The 17852-nt window shown below is 45.3% G+C and overlaps 2 protein-coding genes across 2 annotated transcripts; both read right to left on the bottom strand.

Annotated features, from left to right (window-relative positions):
* Positions 1-85: 85 nt before the first annotated feature.
* BCAS2 (BCAS2 pre-mRNA processing factor) lies at positions 86-2942 on the bottom strand. The gene is made up of 7 exons (XM_065740288.1): positions 2832-2942; positions 2667-2759; positions 2531-2601; positions 2302-2463; positions 1487-1537; positions 811-891; positions 86-287 (listed from the first exon to the last, which is right to left on the bottom strand). The coding sequence occupies exons 1-7, from the start codon at positions 2922-2924 to the stop codon at positions 161-163; spliced, it is 678 nt and encodes a 225-aa protein (XP_065596360.1). The 5' UTR covers positions 2925-2942; the 3' UTR covers positions 86-160.
* A 187-nt stretch (positions 2943-3129) lies between these two features.
* Positions 3130-17554, bottom strand: DENND2C (DENN domain containing 2C). Its single transcript, XM_065740287.1, has 18 exons — positions 16582-17554; positions 15462-15610; positions 14781-14893; positions 14240-14407; positions 11405-11501; positions 10659-10703; positions 9958-10145; positions 9097-9206; positions 8668-8737; positions 8238-8315; positions 7287-7427; positions 6770-6918; positions 6202-6379; positions 5812-5853; positions 4956-5061; positions 3940-4179; positions 3581-3667; positions 3130-3238 (listed from the first exon to the last, which is right to left on the bottom strand). The coding sequence occupies exons 1-18, from the start codon at positions 17379-17381 to the stop codon at positions 3207-3209; spliced, it is 2793 nt and encodes a 930-aa protein (XP_065596359.1). The 5' UTR covers positions 17382-17554; the 3' UTR covers positions 3130-3206.
* Between the last annotated feature and the right edge of the window lie 298 nt (positions 17555-17852).

Genomic DNA, 17852 nt, shown 5'->3' with positions numbered 1-17852 from the left:
GCCGACAGCGCCCCCGCGCGCACGGAGGTCGCAGCCCGGTCCGCGCTGCGAGAACGCCCATCAGCCACGTGGGGAGAGGAGCAGCCTTTATTCCGCAAAGTTTATTACAGCACAGTAGGAAATGCAAAAACACGGAGCAACGTTCAGAAGAGAGCAGCCGTCAGAAGTCCTGCTGGATGTTCTCCTTGTTTGCTTCCCCATGCTGTTGTTTGATTTGTGAAATCTCGTTTTCTAGCTGCACAATTGTTCGTTCAATCTCATAGTTCTTGCTGACGAGAGACACCCACCTGTAAGGGAACAATTTAAGAAAGGAAGCTGTCAGGTGTTACCGGGGCTTATAACAATCCTGATTTGAAATCAAGAGCAGGACAGCAAGTGTGGCAGAGCACAGGGACAGAGAACAAGCAGCGTTTGGCTCAGTACGTCACACAACTCAGTTGACACCAGGAGCAATCTGAACAACTAGTTACAAAAAGAGGTTTTCAACAGTTAAGCATCAATGTACAATCCAGGAAATAAAATGCTGTAAAGAGGAAAAGGCTGAAAAACACTGACTTCCAATAATCAGATGCAGAAGAGTTTAAGAAATGATCCGTGCAAGTTTAAGCTGCTGCCACTCACTGTGTCACACACTCACAGTGACTGTTACACACAGCTGAAATACTCATCCACTGAAACACTGTGCACATCAACAGCAGCCACACAATCATCTGCTATGATGGTACTGAAAAACAGGCTGATGTTTTCCATAAGGAAATCCCATACAGAAGAGGCTCCTGGAAGGCATTATCAGTAATCCCAGATACTCACGTGGATTCCATTTCTCGTAGCTTAGCTCCAGCTGTGAGCTGCATGTTCTTCCGTTGCCAGTTCAGATCTTGAATGCTTTTCCTGAGAAAAAATATAGAGACAATGCTTTGTTGTTTTTGTTTGTTCCATTGATTCAAAGATGTTTAAACCTGCAGCTTGAAATTCACTGCCCTGAAGTTCCCACCAGGAAGCAGTGGTGCAGACAGCATCTAACCATCACAAAGCAACAATACAGTAACACTCAGAACCCTGACAGAAGTTAGAACACATCATTTCAACATACTGCCTCCATCCCTCAGTAATCCATCTCCGTAAACTTGCTAAAGCACCCACACAAAAAACAAACCTAACATCAGCCAAGCTGAGCCAACTGCATGCTAAATAAAACAGTACCAGCAGTGAAAAGGAAATATGACTGCATTTGAAAGAGGACTCCATCACAATTCATTCTGTTCAAAGCAGAGGTTCAGACAAAAATAACAGAAAAACAACCACAGACTTTGAGTTGAATAGGCATTATAAATACAACAGTTAGGGAAAGGGAGGAGGGAGAGGGGGGTATCTTCTTTCCTTGGACCACTACAGCAGCATATATACAGCTCTTTCAGAGCTGAGGGGGTGGGGAGTTTCTATATTCTTCCCAACTTCAGTATGAAGACTACAAAAAAGCACTCACCGCAACTTCTGAAGCTCTTTCTGGGCTTGTTCTATCATATGAACCAGATGCCTAGTAGCAGAATGCAAGCACAGCATTAGAAAAACATACGGTTATTGTCAGATCCTTTTAACTAGCCCCCCATACAACTCTTTTTAGAAAAGCTCAGCATGCAATCATCCACTAAAGGCAAGCACACACGTTCTCAGCAGCCTGTGCCCTTCACTCCTGAGTTTATAAGGTCATGGCAACAAGAAAACGTTCAGATCACAATATATACAGCTTCAAGACAAACCCCTTTAATAATCACTGTGTTCAACCCCTGCCACCAGATGTTACAAAGCCACATCCATTAGTTGGATGTGCTTTCTTATTTTTAAGATTGTTACTGTAAGCTCATGATATTTTCACTAGAATAGTACCAAAATATCTCATCACCGCACTGCCAGTCTAACTTACACACTGAGCTCACCCATTTTTTCCCCCACAACACTGCCTGTGCACAAACTATTCTTTTCCTGATGTACACATGTAAGCCAACAGATCCTCCACCCAGAGCCTCTTCTCAGGCTGAACAGCTCACAGGCCTTCTCACAAAGGTAAGCTTCTCAGTCCTTTTGCCTATGCTTTCTTTAAAGTTCAGCTGACGCTTCTTAGAAGGAAGATATCGACACTCTCTGTCTGGAACAGCCCTGGTGATTCCTGTAGCCACACTTCCAAACGTTTATTGGCCACTCTTAACAGCGGCTTCGGGTGAGGAGGCTCAGCAGGACAGCGTTTCAACCCTCAGCCCCCGCAGCACCGTTTCGCAGGCTGCCAGCCCAGCCCAGCCTTACTCATTGTACACCTTCCAGGCGTTGCAGCCGTGCTGGGACATCAGCTCCAGGTTCTCGATGCGCACAGCCTGGTGCTCCAGCTGCGCCATGGAGTTGTTGACGCACTCCTGCCACGCCGTGATGTCGTTCTTCTGCCCAGAGGAAGGAGCCGGCAGCTCGTACCTGCAACGCAGCGGCGCTCGGATCCCGCCCGGAGCCGCGCCCGGAGCCCCGCGCCGTTCCCCCTCACCTCTTCATGCTGAGCAGCTCCAGGGGCTGCCGGGCCGCCAGGCGCTCGAACTCGTTCCGCATGATCTCGGTCTGCGGGGAGAGGGCGGTGAGGGGCGTGAGGGGCGTACGCGGCGGTGCGGGGCGGGGCGGCTCACCTCGAAGGCGCTGCAGTCGTGGGCCGGCAGGTAGCTGAGATAGTTCTTCGTGGGCCGGTAGCGCCGCGTCTCCTCCTCCACCAGAGCCGCAGCCTAGCGCACGGGGCCGTCAGGCGGGAGCGGGGCACAGCCACGCCGCGCCACGCCGCCTCGGCCCGCACTCACCGCCTCGCGCACGCCCGGCGCCTCGTAGCCCTGGTCGAAGTATGGCAGCGCGTCCACCACCACGTCGCCCGCTACCAGCCCGGGCCCCGCCATGATGCGCGCGACTACTGCGCATGCGCCCACCCCCAGGCCTCGGCCGCGCGGCGCTCCACACTGCGCCTGCGCGCACGGCCCGGACCCGCCCCATTCTCATCCCACCCCCCTCCCCACACGGACCGCGACGCCCCGCCCAGAGAGGAAAGGACACGAATGGTTGGGGCACTGCTGGTTATTATGGCGGTACTGGCGCTGGTGGGGGATGTGAGGCGGGCTCCGTGCAGGGGAGGGGTCCATCCGCCTCCTCGCGGCCCTCTGCCGTTCCCCGGCAGCGCACGTTCATTTCTTCTGGCGAAATTTCATCTTACTCCCTACAGGAAAAAAAATAAAACAAAAGACAGTTAGGATTTGGAGACCCACCGGGGTCTTCTGGTCAAGGAGCTTCTGAGGGCAGAAACCCACGCGTGGTCAGCTCTGCTGGCAGGAGGACCTCTGTCCCGTGCTGCGTTTGCAGCCAAGGCTAAAATTGCAAAGTTTGGACATCTCTGGGATTACACCACTTCTGCACGCTTAAATAAAGCCAAAGCTATTAAGTATGAGAAAGAATCGTACAAGCAGTGCTCTACAGTCCTGGCAAGGCAAGGGAAAGCAGCATGCATACACAAGGCAAAACACTGGAGGGAAAAAAGCAAAATAAAAAGCTGTCTCTTTACCCAGAGTGCGAAGGATTCTGTTCATCCCTGTCGGCTCCGACTCCGGAATGCTCTCCAAATACTCCAAGGCACGGACCTCAAAAAGGCCTAAAGGGAGAGAGCAGCACCGAGCTGGGAGAGGTCCTGACAGGCACTGACAGCGTGTGTGTAAGGCTGTGTGCAGCACCAACGCCAGGAAGGAGACAAAGGCATCCTTTCCTTGAGACCATTAATTTACTGAATAATTAGAAGGGCATGAAGCTATTACATACACCAGGGGGAAAACTTGCTGGGGCAAAAGGCTTTTTAAGAGTTAAAGATATGTGATGTTATACTTTGGAAGTGAGTTTGTAGAACAAGAAATCAAGATCAAGCCTCACCTTTGACAGCACTCTTCCTTAGCTCTCGGTCCTGAATGAACCCTGCAAACATCTGTGTTTCCATGAAGAAGTGCAGGAAATGACGCACATTGCGGGACGTGTGGGATTTACGGAATGGTTCCCGCTGGAACACTCGCTCTCCTTTCTCTGTAACGTTCATGTGCAGGGAATAGTGACCAACGATCTCCACAAAGAAGTGCACAAAAGCTTCAGAGACCAGGGAGTTGAGAGGCATGTCACCTGTGAAGAAGATAGCATAGGAGAAATGCCCCTCTAATGTGAGTCACTTCAGACACTTCTCTTCTAAAAGAAGAGCAGCAGATGCTTTTTAGGCTGAAATTTCATATGGGTTTTCAATACCAAACAAGTCCTGGCTCAAGTATTTAGCTTCCTCTCCCATGTCAACTTTCTGCTGAGGCAGGTTCCATTTTGAAGCTTTTCTAGCAGCGAAAGCATTCATAATTTCTTTCCCCTCAGTAAAAAATTAATAAGCAGTATGTTCATAATAGTCTAATGCTTTTAAAGAGCGTGGCAAATTAGAAAACACAAACCCACTGGAAAACTTCGTTACACCCAATAACCATGAAATCACAATTCATCAATGCCATTCTCTCAAGCAACTCAATGCATTTCAAAATTCTCACATTAATTCATCTGAAGGATTGTGTTATCAAGAAGAGCAACTTTGAAAATGATTATCATATTATCCTCTGAAGTACAGAGAATATACTCTATTCTCCATGTAAGAAAAACATCAGGAAAATTACAGAAAACTCAAAGCATGGGAACTGATACACTTGGCCTAAGTAAATCCAGAGTTCTCCACATACTGATTGTGCAAAGAGGAACAATTATAAGGACAGATTTCTAATACATTCACAAGAAAGATGTTCTCAATAAGATCACAGGAAAATAGCTTTATAAAATGTGACTCTGTGATGTTTATTTCTGTTGGCACACTTCTGTGGCAACCACTTGGCAACTGAAGAGGTTTGCTGACTTTTCTATAGGTATACCTTGTATACAGCTCTGCTCATGTGACAAGATTTCATTTCGTTCCTCCAAAATCTGGACAAGTGCAGCCTGGAGTTTATGAGGCAGGATCTCTTCTTCATCTGATACCTAAACAGAAAAGTGACCATGAAAGCTTTTTCTGTTACATCTATTCAACAGAAGCTTCTCTTCATGAACTGATGAGATATACTCTTAACATGCCTAGAACAATTAGAGGGAAGTTACTCTGGTATGTTGCATCTTGGTGGAGATGGTACATTTGTCTTGTTGCCACAGAAATGAAAAACACTTCTCAATGCCTTCTACATACAATAAGACTCAATGCATACATTAACACAGAACAGTGTATACCATATCCACTACACAGACTCAGGCTTATCAGAGCAGTGATAAAACACACTAGAACAACAAATGACTGTTGAGAAAATACGACACATAATATGTTTCAATACTCCAGTGAGAAAACAGTCCTTCAATACCTTTCTCCACTTGCAGGCTGTAGTGCAAAATAGAACAGTAAGGCAAGGGAAAAGAGATGCAAATATCCTCCTGAACTAGTTACACTCCAGGAAGTTCATAGTGCCTTGTCTGGTGATGTAGAAGGTATTTTCAGTACATTTGGTAAAGCTTGTTTGGCTTCACAATGCTCTGTGCTGCTGCTCCTGCAACTTCAGCCTTGCAAAATATCCGTTCCCTTCTCTAGTGATCCAAAAGGAATGCAAGATATGTCTTCAACCACTGGAGTCTACAGATGAAGATCAGCTTTAACTGATTTCTGGCTTACGTTTGTGGATGCCTGTTCTTGGCATATAACAATACCAAGAGTGACTGGTGCTGTAACTTCACTCTTTCACTCACCTCTTGCAAAAACTTGTCAGCGCAAAGATCAACAATCAGAACCTGGGGAAAGACAGACAAAAAACATTAGCTCTTATAACTATGTACGTTGCCATACAGAAGGAAGAAAACAAGAACTTTTTTTTTTCCATCTTTTCTTTTGTCCCCGGTGGTAGGGGATGTCACACAACACAAATCATAAGTTTTGCATCACTTCAGCCTGTCTATAAGAACAGCCAGCCTTACTTATCTTTGATAGCAGAGGAACATGCTGGCATGTACCCTGCAAGTTAAAAACTGTCTCGGAAAGGTTTAAGACTTTACATTAAGACAGAATCCACAGAGTTCTTCCAGAGAAATCAGCCTAATTCCATTGCAATTGTCCCTCCACAGTGTTAGCCCAGTTCTCACCTCTTCTACAGGCAGGTCTTGGAGCTGAGGTAATGAGCAGGAGAGAATGCCAATTAAGAATGGAGTCGGAGAGCACACAATATCAATCATAGAAGTTGGTAGCACTGGTATGTACGTGTGTTGCCAAGTGAAGGGATAAAGTATTGCAACTGCAGCATGGCCACATTTAGACAGGGTGCTAAAAAGTAAGAGAAGCACAGAGTGGATTGTCAGTGTCTCTTTCGGTGTTCTACAGACACAGTTAGAAATGCTCAGAGGAAATGTAGTTCACATATGTTGATTATGCATTAGAAGAAGCCCCATGCAAGCATTTATGAAGTCAGTTATGGGAAGCTAGGGATAGCATCAGCCCAGACTAAAGAGGTAAAGGAAACATTCCCATGTCTCCTCTCGAATAAGAACAACACTCCAAATGTTAAAGCATGCACAGTTTTGTGGAGTCTGCAAAAAGCTTTTAAATCTAATTCTTTACAGAAAATTAGACAAGCTTGCACATGAAACAGGCCCAAATACAGAAGGAAAAGCAATATCCCACAGAAAGAACTGGTCACTCACACTCATTTTTTACCTTAAATTGTCAGCAACAAAGATCACTCTCCTTTCCAGCAGGAGAGAGGCAAAGACCCGTATCATGTGAGAGACACTTAGGCACTTGAACAGGCATTCAAAATCAACATGTTCAAGTCGAGAATCCGACGGACGGCACAGTTTCATAACCTGGGAATAGCAGAGATGCAGAGTGCTGGGTGGAATAGCCAGAGCACAGAATTAGGCTGGATGAGGGAGGACCTGACTGGAAAGCAGAAGTGTTGGATCCTCAAAGGTTGAACCCACATCACCTGGATGACCAGTTCAGAGCATCTCAAAGGACTCTCAACCAGCTCTTCCTTTAAAAAAAGCAATGAATAGCTTCTACTGTGTGGTTCAACAGGTAACTGGTTTCCCTGACAACCTCTAGCCAGTCTGGAAATTACCATCAGATTAATGATTTACAGACAGCATCACTCTACAGTGCAGTTTGCAAAATGCCACTATGCCCCAGAGACACCAGTCAGCACAGGAAAACGAGTCCTGAATTCAGTTACCTCATTTCCTGCTCCTGGCAGGAAGCTCTTCACAGTAATAGTGCGTCCAGGAGCAGGGAAAGGTGCCTCCATAACACTACGCATAAATGGGTGCACTAGGGCTGGGGACATCTCTCGCCTCTTCTCCACTTCATCTAAAATCTGCAAGGAAATAAATCAGACTTTGGTTCACTGCGTGCTGGTAAGCTGGAAGAAATACAAGCCTGTTATGTCCCATTCCATAGCTACACATGAAGGATCCAACACACTCACAGCCCTCCTTCCTCCTTGCCTGGGATTCTTGTGTAAGCTCCTCTCAAATGTGTGAACAAGCCAATGGTAATGGCTAACTGTAAGTGCAATTCTCCATTCTCCATACTGAAAGGAAATCTCTTATATGTGGCAATCAGATACTTCAGTTAGAGGGGGAAGAAGGGCAACACCTCATCCTCCTCTCCAAATCATGTTTCTGAAACACCGTTCTAATAACTCCGTGGTCCAATTATTAGAAATCAGCTGTCATCACAAATTTGCACCTGTACTCTTCTGCAATAGCTGCTCTTCACCTGCGAGAGCTTTCTCTGGTGTTCACCTCCTTATCTGTTCTCCTTATGGTGCTAGGAGAAACAAGCTGAGATATTCCCTGAGATGTTCCCCACCAAATAAATGATTTTCCATTTCCAAGTCTTGGAAAAAGAGAATGAAGGGACATCATCAATATTACCAAATATTAGAAGCCACTTCCTGACACGAATCTGATGAAGGAATAGTCTCCTGCACACCAGCTGACAAGTCCCAGCCCCACTATAATTTTATTTGTCCTGTCAAAATACAAAAGCAGCAAGGAAGCACTACACTGATGGACTCCAACTGCTGAGAGAATTCTAGACTGTAGAAAAGCATCCAAGTAGTTCCTGGTGTTTGCTGGCTGTCAGACTCATACAGATGAAGTAACAAGGTTTCCCACCTCACCTTGGAGAAGAGGTTGAAGCAGCCCAGGCGGCTGACAATGCAGTATACCTCAGGAAGGCGCTTCCCTTTTCCTTCTGGCTGGAAAGCAACAGGACCAGTTACGCTGACAGCATGGATGTAATAAGGAACCTAACACACACAACGTAGCTGATTCACAGTATTCCTTCTGCTGTAGTCCCCTCCACACTTCTGCCCTGTGGGATTCCTTAGGGATAAGCAGCTCCAGGAGCTTTCACACCCTGGACTCACTTTACTGTATTGCTGGGCATAGTCATGCTCTTCCCTTTATGCAATTAAATGACTGGAAACCTCAGCAGCAGCCCAGGAGATACCTAACCCACTTGGGAAATTACTGCTGATTCATATTCCGCATTTGATTGCGCATTTAACAGTACACTCTTAACACTCCACCCACTACACATATGCTTACCAGGAGTTTCTTGCAGTATCCAAACCAGCGGCTGCCATCCTCACCCGTCAACACAAAAGAAAATGTTTCACTGGGAAAACAAAGAAGAGTCAAGAGCTAAATTCACCATACAGTTCAGACAAGAGATTGACAAAGTAAAATGTGCTCCACACAAACCATAAGCTATCGCCCTGTTCATTCCAAAGACCCCCTCTGTTATGAATAGCCAAGCAACTTCAGGCCCTCAAAACAAAGAACTTAAAATAAAGATGATGCTCAGACAGATGCAGCACCTCTGAGCCCACCTCCACAGACCACCTTTCCCCTTCACAGGGCTTAGGGATTCAGCCTTTCCAATTTTTCCTTGGTTTGGTTGCAGTTCCTCAGGGCCAGGGAACTTGTACATATTTAAACCTTCAGCACTGTCCACCTCAGACAGCAAGTCTTTACCTTTTAAGGTCTGATGCAGGAAACCAGTCTTTGGGATCTGGAAAGCAGAATTTGGGAATGACCTTCAGCCTCTCTTCAGTATCCTTTGACTGTCTGAAGCGATGTTCAGGCTGGAGAGGTAACATACGTTTAAAGTAACTGAAGTGTGGTGCACAGCTGCAGCATTTAAAACAACAGGGGACAGTATCTTCTTGAATCTTTCAAATGCTGAACCACCAGACAGCTAATCTACAAGTATGGGAGAAAGCATTCTCACTAAAATAGATTCCCAGATCCCTCTTCCAACTTAGCTGCTGATTGGACCTTATTCAAATTACCCAGCTGGCTGTGGTACAAACTGAGTAGGATTCAGAGCCATGGCCAAATTGACAGGAGAATGAAGCACCCAAACAACTGTTGTGCCATTAGGCAGTTTGCCTCAGGTCCATTCCTACAGATCTGGACAGGAAAACTCTCAATTCTTAGAAGTGTCCAGAAGGGGCAAAAGGGAAGCTTTCAAATTAGAGAGATTTCATGTAAGTATGAAACATCCCTGAGAAGAGCAAAGTTTATTCCATAAAGCTGAGATTTTAAAGATTGTATTTTCACTCAGCACATGCATTCAATTCCATCCATTAATTAAGACCTTGCACTCTTTCTGGCTACAGTGCCTTATTAATTCTGTGAATCCAAAACATGCACATATCAAAGACAATAGTTATTTGCACACAAATCCCTTATACTGCTAGAACAATATAACCTCCCTTAACAAGGTTTGGATAATATTCATAATAATCACTAAATTACTTCTGACAGCAAGCTAGAATTACTAGAAATAAGCAGCTGCTGCATGTTGTGTGGATGTTTGCAGGCAGGTCTTACCTTGCTGGGAAACTGCTGTATGATTTGTGGTGTGTATTTAACCTCAGATGCCTTCTTGTGTAGTGACACTACCACAAATAGCTCAAATAGCTGCTGCTCCTGGAGCTCTATCAAATCTCTCTCTAATGTTTGGTAGTGTGGGTTCCTCTTGGAGGCTGACTGCACCAGTAGCAGGCCCCTGTGTCGACCTGAAGAAAGGAACAAACCCAAAACCAGCCTGTGACTATTACTGATGGACACCTATCAGTCACGGAATGGGGATCACCTTTGTTAAGGAGAAAAGGGATTGGTTGATCTGACTAATGTCACAGAACAGCTGCATGCTATGGCCTGGGACTCTTGGGTCAATTTGTTGAGTTCAGAGCTGTTCCACATAGAGGAGCACTTGCCTTGCAGCAACTCTGCAAATCATTTTTCGTTTGATAACTAGCTCTCTCCTGCCATGCCTTCCATACATCCCAGAGCAACACTGCTAGTCATTAGCAGATTGTTGGCTTTAAACCTGAAGGACTTGGGAGAAGTGGGAGAAACAGAAATTGATCTGTCTCTGCAACAGCTCCAGCCTCGGTCACACTAACCCTCAGACATGCCCTTTCTCTGTCTTGGCAGAAGCCACAACTTGTCAGCATGGCCATCCCACTAGAGTCTCAGCCAAATGCGTTGAGCTGTGGGTACAGGACCAGCCCCTGTGATTCACTCACTTTTTGGCTGGTTTTCCGTATCACTTTCATTCCCACTGGTTTCACCTGAAACACACATAGTTTTTGCTTGTTAGCCGTGAAGAAGGAAGATGGGCAACACCCTAACCTGGGAAAGAGAGAGAACTTTAGACTCGTCAGATCAGCATCACTCAGGTCTGCTCAAGGCATCAGCAAAGAACAACCTCTACTGGCAGATGTGCTACAACAGTAAATTTCAGGAAGTAGACCTGATTAAGATCCCTGCTTCCAGGATGCTGATCACAGGCAAAGAATAGCAACCACATGGTTATTAGATGCTGTTATAAAAGTTAACAGCATTGCTGGACAGAATATACCATAAATAAAGATCATACCACTGCTTGTAATTTGCAAGTACACAAGAATATCATTTTAGAGGCATAGACAAGTGGAACAGTCAGAGACTGACTTCTAGTGCCAAGTGGTTTTGTGTAGGATTTTTGGTCTTGTTCTGTCTCTTTGAAAAAGCACTTTTAACCATTACTCCAGTTCCTCAGGCTCAGACTACAGGGGAATCTTCCACTTGTACCAGTGTTAAATCTGTGTAAGTGAAGTGTTCCCAGTCCTACTGGTGCTGAAAGTCCAACAATTCCAATTACAAGACATGGGGCTCAGCACTGTTCTGTCAGCCCAGAATAAGCTGCAGGAAATCTGCACCTCAGCACATGCCGAAATTGTGCCACTCAACAATTTTGTAGCAAAAGGAATAGTGCTGGAGAGCTCTGTACCTTTTGTTGGAGGCACTTCTCTCCCAGCAGGACTGAGCAATTTCACCCTCTTCTTCCCACGCTTAGAAACAAAGATCTCCTGTATTTTTAGTACCATCTGAAATCCAAAGCAGAAGCAGAGATTAGTAAGGGGGTCCAGAAAAGGGTCCAGGTGCCAACAGGACTACAGCCCAACAGCTGCCATCTAGAACCACAATACTTGGGAAAGGTTACTGAATTCCTGCCAGGGACCCCAGCTCAGAGACTGCTTGCTAGAGTACTTTTAGCACAGTGCACTGCACCATGAATAAGCAGCTTCTGCTGCAAGAGAGACCTTACCATTAGCACAGCTTGAAGTTGGCTAAACCATGTATACATTATGGAAGTTACATTTTGTTGACAAAATAGACAGCAGAAGTGGCAAACCAGCATCAGATCTCAGTCTTCTGTTGCAAAGACCTTTGCAAGAGTATCTTATGAACCCTCCACTATGAAGATCTCTGAACTCCAGGTGCTCTCAGGTATCCAAACTCCTTCCAAGCCCAGTGAAAAGTAGAACTCTCCCAATGTAACTCACTTTTTTATGATTGGTTTCAGAGTTTTGTTGCTGTTGTTGTTAAATGTCAAATAGCTAAAGTTCTCCAAAACACCGGTTGAGCACAGAGCAAGTCTGCTCTGTGTCCTTGTCCCAGGGCAAGTTGCTAAAATTAATGGATTAAGTACCTTCATTTTGCACAGGTAAAAAACAGAAAGCAGGACTGAATAAGGGGTCTATGCTGCAGGCAAACCACAGACTTAGTCCACTGGAAGAAAAGCTTTGGAAAACACCACTGCCCGAAGCAGACTACAGACACAGAAGAAGTGTCAGCATTCGACACTCCATGTCAGTACTGCTAACCTTCATTTCACTGGTCACAAAGGCCTTAAAACCAAAATCATAATGCTTTCTGTAACTCCTGTCATAGGCCTCCCTGGACTCTTACCCTCATCTGTCAGGTATACAATGCTGCAGGCAGCTCCTTGATTCTGCATGTCAAAGACTGCTATCACTTCGTTGTGAAGGATTTACTTTAAATGCAAACAGCAGATCAAGTTCACTCTTGTCTCCAGTTAAGAATTTATTAAATGCTCCCACTGGATGTAGCAGGGTGCGCCCAGCCATTTGTCACCACAAAAACTGCATAAAAAGGAAGATACTCAGAAGGAGAACCTGTTTTTCAGCTCAAGCCTTTATCCTCAGTTCAGCAAACTATAATTAGCTCTTCTCCTTTTCAAATGTCCTCACAGATGTTGTCTCCTGGTGCTCTGCTTTAGACTAACATGTCCTCCTAAAATAAGGCTGAAAGGAAGAAAACAGACCTCAGGAGGTAGTGCTTCTCTTGCCTTCTTTTCCCTCTGCCATCCAGTATTATTGAGAGGTTTTCAATTTGTGCTCTCGTTTTTTGTACAGTTGAGTCACCAGTGGAAGATATTGGGTGTGTTTAAGGCTTCTTATACATTTCTTGAGCAATAACATTTTTTCCTCTTAGATTACAACCCTTTTCTCAATCTTTTGAGTAATCTTGGCTCAATTCCCTAGGAGCAGCACGCTTCCTGCATGCAAATTGTTACCAGATTTTTGGAGTAGGTTTGCTTTAGGGAATGTTATACTTTCCTCCTCCAAAAGAAAGATACTCTCCATCACAGCATTTTTACAGTCTTTCCTGTAAAACAACTTTCCAGGCCTGTAGTTTGTTTATGAAAAAACAAAACAAAAAACAAAAAGCAAAACACATTCAAGTGTTCCTTGTTCTTCCAAAACATTTAAAATGCAAAAAGTATTTTGCAGCTGTCCAATTACGTCACAGTCCTGTGCTAATTGTTAAAATTAAGCATATGTGCTCGAGAAATAACGATCTGCAGAAGTTAAACAATTTCATCATGGCAAAAGTAAGTTGTTGTCACTACTACAATTGGAAATTGAGTTCTGCATTCCACGTGCCACACACAGAGCACACAGTGGTAGCTGCAGCTGTCTTTCTATAGCACATGCTTCAAAGTGTTAACTAATACCAGTATCTAGAAAGTTTCCAAGCATGTCAAATGAGAATCAGAATGAATCCTCCAGTGCAAAAATGAATTAGAGGCCTCTCTCACTACTCAGAAGCGTATCAGTGTTTCGCATGCAGGCAGAAAGGAACAACCCGAAGCAGCAGAGAACTGTAGGAAGGCTTTGTGAAATGGGCTTATCCCAAAGCAGTGCTCTTCTCCTTTAGAATGTGGAAACAGCTGCAAGAGCATGTTCCCAAATGTAAGTCAAGTACTATAAGGCAGAATGCCATGTAAGCAAGTGCCCAGCCTTCTCCTCATAGACCTGTGCTGTCAGCCACCTAACAGCTCAGTCCCTGCAGTGAGAACACGGGTCAGCCTAAGAAGTCCCCAGGAGAAACATACACACAAACATACACACAGATAGGACTGAGCTGATCCTTTAGCTTACAGACTGCTTCCTTGCCTTCCTGCATCGCATTCAGCACAAAACCAACATCATCATACTTCACGGAACAAGGCTTAGCTGACAAAGCACTAGGACCAGCTGGTATCCACAGACAGCACTGCTATCCCTTTGACCTATTACCCCATTTGCAGATTATTCACCAACAAAATTACCACTAGAACTGACTCTCTGTTCTTCCATCTCCCAGTGCCTGCCCTACTTCTTGGAGGGAAGTGGTTCAAGAGAATCATTTGTTCACATATACAGCAGTGCTAAGCAACATTTACCTGCCAGACACACGAATCACTTAGAGATGCTGGACAAAGCACTAAGGGTTTCAAGTGCCATGCAAGAAGCAATGTTTCACACTTAAATCTCACCCAGGGCAAGTTCTTTCTCCTGCTAGTAGCCTCTACTGCTCGGATCAGCTTCCAGTCAGTCAGTGTGACAGGCAAGGTCGTGTCCTTCACCATTTTCCCTTGCAAACAAGTCGGGGAAGGCTTTAACTCAAAAGTCTTGCGACTGAGGAAGGAAGGTTTTGGAGGAAGCTGGAAAATAGAATCAGAAGGGATGGCTAAGCATGGGACTATGCTTTGGTCCAAGTTCAGAGTCAAAAAAGTCAAGATTACAATTGATAAATTTCCTCCAACTTCCTGCTCTCCAAAGCTCTCTCTCCCATCCCCATCCTGTACATTCAACTATCTCATCTAAGCACTCCTGAATCTATTATTTTGCTCCTTAATAGCTTTATGAACTGTCACTGCCATGGCTGCTTATTACCATTTATGCACATAACAAACAATAAAAATAAAAGGACAATGACATAGCACTGACGAACTAGGGCAGAGTAGAAACACAAAATGGGGCTCTTACACAGTTGACTCTTTGTAAACACATGATGGTTTAATCCCCTCATCCTACCTTTGGAGCTCTACTAGTGCCCTGAGTAGGTGGTAATTTCCAAACAGATGGGACCTTCCATAGGGGTAAAGGCAGCACTCTGATATCTTCATAGGGGTTCTCTTTTGCAGGACCTAGAAGAAGCATTGAGAGGAGTATTTACAGAAGGAGCTAAACTTCTGAATGCTTGCAAGGGAAACGAGCAAGGAAAGTCTGTGCAGCTGTCTGCCAAAGTTGAAGAGTCTGAAGAGAGACCTTTTTAAGGATGGATCAGGTTTCTACCACCTAGAGGTCCATCTAACCCACTACCATAAAACTGGAAAGCTACATAGACTCAGAAAAGTGGAACACTTCTAGCACTGTGGAGAAAATAGCTGAACTGCAAAGCAGCTCGTTTTGTCAGCACCTGCACGATCTCAATGCAGCACTCCAGCAGAGGATGTGAGGAGATAAAAAAGAAATCAGTTTAGCACAGGCCAATTCTAGAAGCCTCCCATGATATCTGAAACCAGATGCAGGCAGTTATACTACACAGTTATCCAGTTACAGATAGGGATTAACATCAACAAGGAACCCAGATGGGGAAGATCTTAAGTCACAGAGCTGGACAGGTCCTCAATGCTTTCTCATCTTCATTCCTTCCTCCCCAGCAGTTCAGCTGCCCCTAAACAACATGAATCCCCAAGAAGCACAGGCACATACAGATAATGTCCTCATAGATGTTGTCTTCCGACTGCGTGCAGATGAGCCTGGATCCTGCAGGGCCATTTGTTTCTTCTTGAAGTTTATGGGACCTGGTGGCAGACATCCAGTTGCGGAAGCCCTGGATGTCTTCAAACTCAAAGGATTTCCTAGAGGAAAACCAGCATAACATCATCTAAAGACAATGCCATGTACAAAGACAATTGAGTTGTAGTCTCACAGACTTTGATCCCCCTTGGGGTCATCATGTACATGGATGCTCCACTACGGGCTCTGATTGCCAAACAAGTCCTGCTCACTTACTCTGGGAAGTTTTTAAATTAAAAAATGGAGTTTGAAGCTCCAAGCACACTTCAGACAGGTAATCACAGAGGCAAGAACCCAAAACAGCTTTTACAGAAAAGCACTTGCAGCAGTACTCTGAATTAAGTAGTTTTCTACAGGACCTCTCCTCTACCGCTCCTGCCAAAGCTGTCACCACCTCTGGGAGTTGGTGTTTACATATATTTGGCCTCCTGCCCAAAATAATGACATAGAGGTCACAAAAGAGCTGGCTGGGATTTAACCCAACATCATAAATCATATGGGGTTTGCTGCACACCTTGCCACTGTGAAAAAAGGATTTAGGACTCCTAGCCACATCCCATCTTTAGTGCTTACACTCTTCTCTAGCACAGCTGCCTAAACAGTTGCTAGAGGAGCACCCACAAATGACAGCCTCCAACTTCAAGACAAGAAATTAAAATCCTACAGCAAAATAATCTTTCACTCATAGGAAAATCTGAACATTTAGCAACAATACTGCCACAAGAGAAGGCTGCCCTGCAATCTACAAGTTGCAACTGAGAACAAACTCTCTCTGGGGTCAGCAGATTGTAACTCGACTCCGTTTCAAAGTGTGGGATTGGTAAATGTTTGGGGCTTTTAGCATTTACAAGATTATCAGCAGCAAAAGCAGCGCGTACAGAATGTTAGAAAGGTGATACTTTCATCCAGAAATATAATCTCCTCATCAGTATCAGCATTTCCACAAGGGTACCATGGCAAGCAAGTTGTTTAAACCCATTCTGAACCTGATTTAATGGAAAGAGTTTAATGGATGACAGATGAATCGACGTACCTCTGGATTCTTCCTCGGATCTTCCTGCTTATTGTTCTCTTCTCAAGATTGTTGGAGAATGAAACCAGGTCTCCTCCACGTTGCTTTTGCAGGGGAGCTTCGTGGGTAGTACTGGCATCACTGCAGTTACTGGCACAGTTTTCTGCAAGATAGCGGAAAGTCCTACGGGGCTTGGGTGGCGGGACAGCAGCCAACTTCTCCTCTTGCTCCACAGCCTCCAAGTAAGTGCTTTTCACATTCCTCTCTGCCCTGCAGAGCAATTCCACTCCATTGGCTTTACATTCTCTCTCTGTGAAGCCACAGTTCCCCCACTTCTTCTGAAGGTCCATAGGAACGGGCAGGGCTTTGCTGGGATCTACTTTCCTCCACAGCCCTTGCGAAGTGTAGAAGTTGCCTGGGGGCAGTGCCTCCCCTGGGTCTGGGAAGCCTGCTTGCCATTCTCCATTCTCCTTGGCTTGGGAAGCATGGCTGCACACACAGGACTTGAGGTCACCACAGTCAGCAGTTTGCAAGCAGCCCCCTGCATTTTCCCTGAAATCCAAGCCCAAGTTCTTTGGATCTTTAGACCCAGCTTTTTTCCCTTTCTCTCTATCTTCAGGCTTCACTTTGGATAGAACATCACGGCCTGGATCATATTTTACTCCAAAATTGTTCAGCTGCTGTTTCTCCTTGCTGGAGCACCCTTGTGTTCTCCCTTCCCACTGAGAGATCTTCTGTTTGATGTTGCGGCAGTGGCTCCGAGAGAGGGTCTGCACAGCAGAGCGGGAGAAGCTACTGTCACCTGTCTCTGTTGGGTGCATGGCAAGTGCCAGCGTGCTTACAAACACCCCATCTCCAGTTCTGCCCAGTTTCACCTGTGTCTTGCATGCATCAAGCTGGTGTGAGACTCCAAAGCATCCAGTGGCATCCAAGAGCCCCTGGATCCTGCATGAACTGCCTTCTTGCACAACCTGAGAACAAAAATAAGAGAACCAGCATCAGCTGCACTCCAACCATACAAAGCTTTCAGCTACACTTTGGCAATTGCTGAAGAACATTCCTCCCCAAACCACACATTCAGGACTGGCTTTCTTAGCACACTCTCCACAAAGCTTGTTGCTGTCATATACATTAGGGAGGGCTAACAAAAGGAACTAGAGGTCTCATTGGGTTAAAAAATAAATATAACACTGCAACAGGAACAGAACACTGCCAGGGATTCCCAAAGCCCAAACTCAAGGAAATTATTTGATGGCATAGCAACACAGCACCATGTCCTGTCTGCAGCAGAA

Source organism: Cyrtonyx montezumae, unplaced genomic scaffold (genome assembly GCF_038088225.1).
Source record: "Cyrtonyx montezumae isolate F1298 unplaced genomic scaffold, pur_monq_1.0 scaffold_26, whole genome shotgun sequence".
NCBI classification, from domain to species: Eukaryota; Metazoa; Chordata; class Aves; order Galliformes; family Odontophoridae; genus Cyrtonyx; species Cyrtonyx montezumae.
Note: the sequence above shows the minus strand (reverse complement) of the source record. Positions and strands in the feature narration are given on the sequence as shown.